The 6936-nt window shown below is 64.6% G+C and overlaps 1 protein-coding gene across 2 annotated transcripts in view; it reads right to left on the reverse strand.

The window, feature by feature from the left end:
- Positions 1-234: 234 nt before the first annotated feature.
- The window catches only part of GRIA1 (glutamate ionotropic receptor AMPA type subunit 1), a 122335-nt gene continuing 115633 nt past the window's right edge, over positions 235-6936 (reverse strand). For both annotated transcript variants that reach the window (XM_037501273.1, XM_037501274.1), the window contains exons 15-16: positions 5112-5246; positions 235-1467 (exon numbers count right to left, since the gene is read on the reverse strand). In XM_037501273.1, coding sequence (XP_037357170.1) covers positions 1267-1467; positions 5112-5246 — 336 coding nt within the window. In that variant the 3' untranslated portion in view covers positions 235-1266. The remainder of the gene's footprint in view (positions 1468-5111; positions 5247-6936) is intronic.

Here is a 6936-nt window from a genome sequence, read left to right on the forward strand (position 1 = left end):
GAGACAGGACTGAGGGGGTGAGGGGCCCAGCCAGAGGCTGGGGATAGGGGGCGCTCTGACGGGCACGCACCGGGCCACACCCCACGGCCCTGGGGCTGGGTCCAGGGCGCCCTCCGCCCGGACGCCCCTGCCCACGCCTGTCATGTCTCCAGTCTTTCCGGAGCTCAGCCTGGCCCAGGATCCGAGTCGGGGGCAGGGGCTGCAAGGTCCCCCCGAGTCATCCTCAGCCTCATCCTCCCCATCCTCCCCAGATCACTCCAACGGGGCTTTCACTTGGCAGTGAGACAGGCCTCGTGGCCGCAGGCTGACACAGACGGCACCGCGAGTCGGACGTCTCAGCCCAGCCCTGTGCCTCCACCACCCTCGGCTTCCCGGTTGGCGTCCCAACCCCAGGACGGGGCGCACCTCGGGAAGGTCTGCTGAGCGGGCTGTGGTGGCGCTCTCTCTTCCTAAACTCTCCCGTCTCCCCCCCGCTAGCCTGGGGGGGGGCAGCAGAGGCCCCGAGAGGCCCCTCCCGCTGGGACGCCTGGACGTGGGTGTTGAGGGTCCTGGCGAGAGCCGCCCGCACGTTGCTGCGCTCCGGCCGCCAGGTGGTCCTTGGGCTTTTGGCCCGGGACCTGCCTCTCGGAACAGGCACCAGATAAACCCTTGGTTCCGCCTGCGGTTCTGACCCGGGAAAGGAAACTTGCTCGAGCCTCGTGGCTGCCCCACCTTTGTCCGCCCCCCACCCTGGCCCCAGGGCTTCGCCTTCCGTGTGACTTCACAACTAAGCCGGCGCGCGGGGCCAAGCCAGGGGACAGACACCGCGTGGGCTCGGCTGAGAAGGCCGCCGTCTCCTGTGTCTTGCTTGAGTGGTGGGAGGACTCTGGAGTGTGCAACCTGGAAACTGGGGAGCGATGAGGAGGGAGCTGGGATGAGCAGCAGGAGGAGGGGGCCGGCGGACGTGGCTACCAGCAAGAAAAACACGCACGCACTAAGACACCGCGCAGCAGGAGCGGGGAGAGCGGCCCAGCAGCTCCGCCCTCGAGGGGCCCCGGCGGCAGCACGGGGCTCCTTAGCACCCCCTCTTAGCAAACAGAAAGGGCGAAGGGGCGTCAGAAAACGAAAAAGGGCAGCAAAAGGGTTTCGGTTCTGCAGGAAGGTCGCAGAGTCCTCCTCGCGGTCGCGGTGGGTGGTGTCGCGTTTCTTTTGTATTGTTTTTGGCACTGAAGGGTCTGGGGTGGGGGGAGCCCGAGTCTGCTCCCCGAGGGGCTCCGTCGGCTGCGGTTACAATCCCGTGGCTCCCAAGGGCACCCCCGAGCTGTGGCTCATGCAGGGGATGGATTGCATGGACTTGGGGAAATCGTGGCTGACCACGCGGCCGTTCTCGCCGCTCCCGCCGCCGCTGGCTCCCGCCCCGCTGTTTCGGGGCAGCGTGGACGTCCGTATGGCTTCGTTGATGGATTGCTGCGGGATCAAACAGAAACCCTTTTCAGGAGGACCGGGGGTTCTTCCCCGGGCCCTTGGCAGTGACTGGCGAGGAGCATGAGTCAGCAGGGACCTCAGACGCGACCCGGCACCCCCCCAGGCCCCCCAGCCCCCCCTTCCTGAGCCGCTAATCTGGACCCCAGGAGCTCGCGGGCGGCTCTGCCGGTCCCTCCTCTGGGTGTGTGCTCCCTGCTGGCCGGGCTGTCTGACCTGGGTGCTCTTCTGTGTTCTTAGCCTGTGGTGCCGAAAGGAGGACTGTTTGCTCCATCCTGAGGATGGTGATAAATGTGGCAACACGCAGCCATGGGCATGGGCCGAAGGAGACGTGGGTGTTTGCTCTGATTCTTAGTGAGCTGTGTGGCCCTGGGCCCCTCGCCTCACCTCTCCAGATCTGCCAGCACCCACGCTTGTAAGTCTGATTACCTGCAGTGATAGACTTCCGTTCTCCAGCACCGTGCCACTGCACGGAATCTGATTTGAGATGCGTTTAACAGTGTTAGGGGGGTGTGTGTTACAGCAGCCAGTAGGGGGGCGTTTGAGTGATGCAGTTGGCAGAGTGTGTTCGGGAAAGGGGCATGAGCCGACAGCGGGGCATGAGGTCAGAGGTCATGGCTGGTCCACGCTTCCCAGCCCGGGTGACCTGCTCCTCTGGTCACGGAAGGCCGATGGAACTATGCTGAGGCTCCCCGATCTGACTGGCTGTGTTAGGTGAACGTGCAAGACAGCAAGCGGGGCCAGAGCCATCCTGTTGGGCAGGAGGAAGCACCTCCTTGCAGGAAGAAACTTCCTGAGAGGGAATGCAAGCACACTGCCTCTAGCTTCCAGCAAGAAATGCTCCTGGGAGGCATGAGGTGGGCTTGGCTTCTTGGTGGGAATCAACATATAGGAGCGTTCTCAAGGACCCGGGAGGTTTCTTTCTCTAAGACCAGCCCCACGCAGCCTTCGAGGCTCATCCTCACCTCCTCCTGGAAGCCACCCCAGACTGCCCCGCCAGCTTGCCCTCACCCTGCTCCAGTCTACCCATGCAGCTGCTCCTCTGTGCACGCTTTGCCTGGAGGAGGGCTGAGTGGGGGCACAGCCCCATTCTCAGCTGCAGTACAGTCTTCCTGAATTTCTTTAAGGAAAGTCAGCCGCCCCAGAGCCTTGAACTCAAAATGCCTATGAACTTGCACTTTGCGTGTTGCTCTGGCTCAGCGGATGCGGAGTCGGCCGACCGCTGTGGCCAGAGAGGTGGAAGCAGGGCCTTGCCCCACCCGCGCTCTGCCAGGCGTGTCCTGCTGCTGGCGACGCGGACTAGGGTTTTCAACATTTTCTTTTTCAAATCTACAGTCAGACAGATCTGCCCCATCTGGTTGCCCACCCACACTGGTGGTGGCTCTCACCCCCCCCCCCCCGCAGGCCCCCATGGGGGGCATGGGTGTGGCTGGAGCCGGCCCGGGGAATCCTCTACGTCAAGGCCAAACAGGTGTCACCAGGATGCTCTGCAGGGCAAACCAGGCGTGGACACTTGTTCCCGCCGAGCAGACAGTGATGTCTTGATGTGCGGGAGGCTGGTGCCTGCGACATCACAGGGCCACTTAGAACGTGTCTCTCGCTATTTTTTATGATTTTTCCCTATCATGCATACCCTTTAATTAAGAAAGAGGGCTTCAAGCTCACCCAGATCATCGGGCACCTTGTTTCTCGGGGGGCTCGCCTGCCGTAATGTCCCCTCCAAGTCGCTGCTTCCCCTGGTGTAGCAGAGGCGGGGCCAGCACTGGGCCAGCAGGAGCTACGTGGCCCAGGGTGGCAGCCCCTCCACCAGTCCTGAGGCTGGTTTGCAAGGAGCGGGCGTCTGGGGGTCAGCGCCACATGCCCGTCGGGAGGGGGTGTCGCCGGCCTTCGAGCCTAGCCCTTGCTGTGAGGGAGGGTGTCAGTGCCTGCGGGGCTGCGCTGACTCCGAGGTGCTCTGGGGCTCTGGTCTGACCTGAAACGGCCTCCGTGGGAGCTCAGGGCTGCCCTGGCACTGGGGTGTGCGCCGGGCGGATGTGGGGCCCAGGCCGGAGCCACGGCCCATAGTGGGGGTCCAGGCATTGTAAAGCTTGTAGCTGGCTGCGCCCCCCGCCCCTCCGCGCTCCGAGCGGCCTTTCCTCACGCCGGAAGGCACGAGCAGACCCTCTAGGCCTGCGCCTTGGGCGGGCTGGGGAGTCCGCCTGCGTCACCCCAGAGACTCGCCAGGCCTGGAGCCCGCATGCAGGCCTGTGTCCATGCCTGTGCTGTGCTTTGTCCTTCTGCGAGGACACGCCGGGGAGCTGGCCAAGGTGGGAAGGAGGGTTTCCAGGTTCCCGGCCACCCGCCCTTCCTTTCCTTCATGGCTTTCTGCTCCAGTCTTGGAAGGAGGCCTTGACGTGGGCCCGTGGGGCAGGCGAGGGGCCGAGGGACTGGCCTGCGGGTAGGCTCATGGCGGGTGGCCTGGGCGGGGTGTTTAGGTATGGAGACCAGATTGCCTGAAGGCGAGGCAGACTGGGGTTGTCATGCCGGAGTCCAGACGCTGGCACCAAAGGCCCCACCCCTACCACTCCCGGGCACAGAACTGAATGCAGTTTCCAGCTGGAGATGCCTGGGCCGGCGATGTCTCCCCATGGGGCCCAGGGGGCATGAGGGCCAAGGCAGGGACGGGCAATGAAAGGGGGTGGCTGGGCCCACTGAGAGGGGCTTCGGGGCGCCTTCCTGGAGAGCAAACGCTGCCTGCCCCGTCAGAACCTGGTCGATCCCGGCTTTGCCCCCACCCCTGTCTCTTCCCGGAGCCCGGCCTCCCCGCCGGCTCAGGGTCCTGCTGTCTGCACAGCGCGGGCGTCGCGGGCCACACCTCGCGCATGCGCTGCTTGCAGCATGACTGTTGCTGCTCGAGTCTTCTCCTGCGGAAGGTCAGTGACGAATGCGGGGCCATGGCGGCTGCTTCAGCCACCTTGGACACTGGGGTCTGCACCCTGCCAGCTGCCACCACGGGCCTCAGGGAAGGTGCTCAGTACCTGCCACACAGCCCACCCTGGCGTGGGGAGCCCTGTTCGCAAGCACATCTCCCTGGAGCGTGCACAGGGCCTGTTGGTGGCTCCTCAGTCACTTTGGAAGCCAGGAGCACTAGTCCCTTCCTCTCCACCAGCAGCCTTCCTGCTTCTGCAGACAGCGCCCGCGTCTTCCCCACCCCCTCTTCCCCAGCTGCCTTCGCTGGGTTTGCTGTCATGGGGTCCCCCATCTGGTTTGCTCACCCTGCTCTATGCACGCTCTTCTTTGCCAAAGTCACTTCTCGATGTGGTGACTGAGAAGAGACCCAGCCCTGAGTGCAGCAAGGTGGTCACAGAGCAGAGGGTCAAATCCCCTCCCCTCGCGTGGGAGCTATACCTCTGTTAAGTCAGTGGCAGAGAGAATCTGGCCTTGGGGCAGACGTTCCTGCCTCACTCTGTTCTGTCTGCTCAGCCCCAACCGTGACCTGGCCACGCGGCCTCTGGCGGAGCTGCAGGCCCTGGGGCCCATCCCCCTTCCTCCCAAGGTGCCCCCCCATCACTTTGTTCAGCCCCACCTGGGGCTGACCCCAGCTCCCCTCCCCCCCTCCTAGCCCCAGGACCCCCGGGGCCCGCCATGACAGCCTGGGAAGACGATGCCACCTTCATCCGCTTGGATTCGCTCCGGGATTTGTAGCAGAACTCGATTAAGGCGACCAGCATGGCCAGCCCGAGGCCTCCGATCAGGATGTAGAACACGCCGGCCACGTTGCTGAGGCTCAGTGCGCTGGTCTTGTCCTGGGAGGAGCAGGAGAGGAGGAGGAAGGACAGTGAGCGCGGGCCGGCAGGATGCACCTCACACCCCCATCGCCCACCCTCCTCCGTGCAGCCCTCAGGGGGCTTCCTAATCAGAGCCAGCACGATGGATGCTCCCCATGGAAGAATGTGCGTGTGTGTGCGTGTGTGCGGGCGTGGGCTGGCACGTCCCTAGGCCCCGGTCTGCTCGTTTCTAATGCATGCGCCCCTCCCCAGCGCCTGGGCCAGCGCGGAGACGCCACCATCGGTCCAGCGCTCCTGGGCCCTGTCCCTGCTCTCCCAGGCGGTCCCTGCCTCCCGCCCTCCAGCCCAGCTCTGCCCGCCCCCACCCGGTTGCTCAGCAACCTTGGCCTGGCTTGTTATTGTTCCTGTCCCTGAGCCTTTTCTCCCCAGGGCTGCTGCTCAGCGTGCACCTCCCTGGATGTGCACTCGGTGTCCGTGTAACGAGGCTGGTCCTGCACGTGTAATGAGACCAGCCGCTGGACACCTCTGACTCGCTGCTGAGTCTCAGTTTAGGGAAGAGAAAGGTGGGGCTTGAGCTAGTAAGTGGCACCGAGACAGAAAAATGACTCTATTAAGTCCTAATAATTATGCTTAATCGGTGTCGTTTTTCTGGTGGGGAGCCGGGAGGCGACGCTGTGTGCTCGGGCTGCGTTCCGACAGCGCAGTCGTCTGCCCTGTGAAGGGTCTCGTGGGGCTGGGGGAGCAGGGTGCTTATTCCCTGGGGCAAGTGGCCGCGCTGGGGAGCAGGAGGACAGCGCCCTCCTGGGGGCCTGGGGCTGGGCGAGCGCGCCCGAGTTCTGTCACCTTGGGGGACCTGCAGACCACGTCTCCCCAGGGGCTGGAAACAGACCCACAAAACGGGGGGCAGGGCTCCCCACACAGGGTAGAGAGTGGCTTTGGGCCCTGAAAGAGGCCTTTGTCGGGGTGTTGTGGCCGCACCCCTGTTGTGTGCTGTTGACTGGGGCGCAGCAGGCTGCTCTGAGGCCAGGTTCGCTGGCCCCTCCCGCCCGGCTGCTCGGGGTGCCTGGGCTGTTCACACCTCGCCGTGGGCTCTTTTTCAGGCCGGGACGTGGGTGTGTGCGGAGGGGTGGCCTGTCCCCCCAGGGTTCGGCCCTTGTTCTCCGGGGTGCATTGTACAGGAGTCGGAGGGCTGGGCTGGGGCTGCAGCTGGCAGCAAGCAGCACGCCTCTCCCCCGGCGGCCTGGGCCGGCAGAGCTGGGGGATTATCGAAAACACCCCCCTCCGCGGCTTCCTGTCTCACTCAAGCAGATGGCTCTTGAACACGGGTTACGCTTGGCGAGGATGTTCTGGCTGGGAACGGCGGCAATGCTTTCCCAAAGGGGTAGAATTTTTCCTGTTCTGGTACAAAGGCCTGATGAAGGACGTATTCAAAAATGAGCTTGGTGCCTGGCCTGAGAGCTGGCTGAGCAAGGAGGGAGCTGCTTGGCCGAGACGGGCCTGTTTCCAGGGGCCTGGCGCGCTGGGTGGCCCCGGGGGCTTGGACGAGGACGAGGCGCTGTGGGGCCCTTGGTTGGGGCGGCGTGGCCACGCGCTGTCGCGCAGCTGGAAGTGTTTGACAGAGATGCTTGTGGGGGGGGGTGGGGGGGCGGGTGGCCGCTGGCTTCTCACGCCGCCAGCCTGCCGGTAGCCACAGGGCGGCCTCCTCGGT

Source organism: Talpa occidentalis, unplaced genomic scaffold (assembly GCF_014898055.3).
Source record: "Talpa occidentalis isolate TD23 unplaced genomic scaffold, MPIMG_talOcc4v2.1 talOcc4.9, whole genome shotgun sequence".
NCBI classification, from domain to species: domain Eukaryota; kingdom Metazoa; phylum Chordata; class Mammalia; order Eulipotyphla; family Talpidae; genus Talpa; species Talpa occidentalis.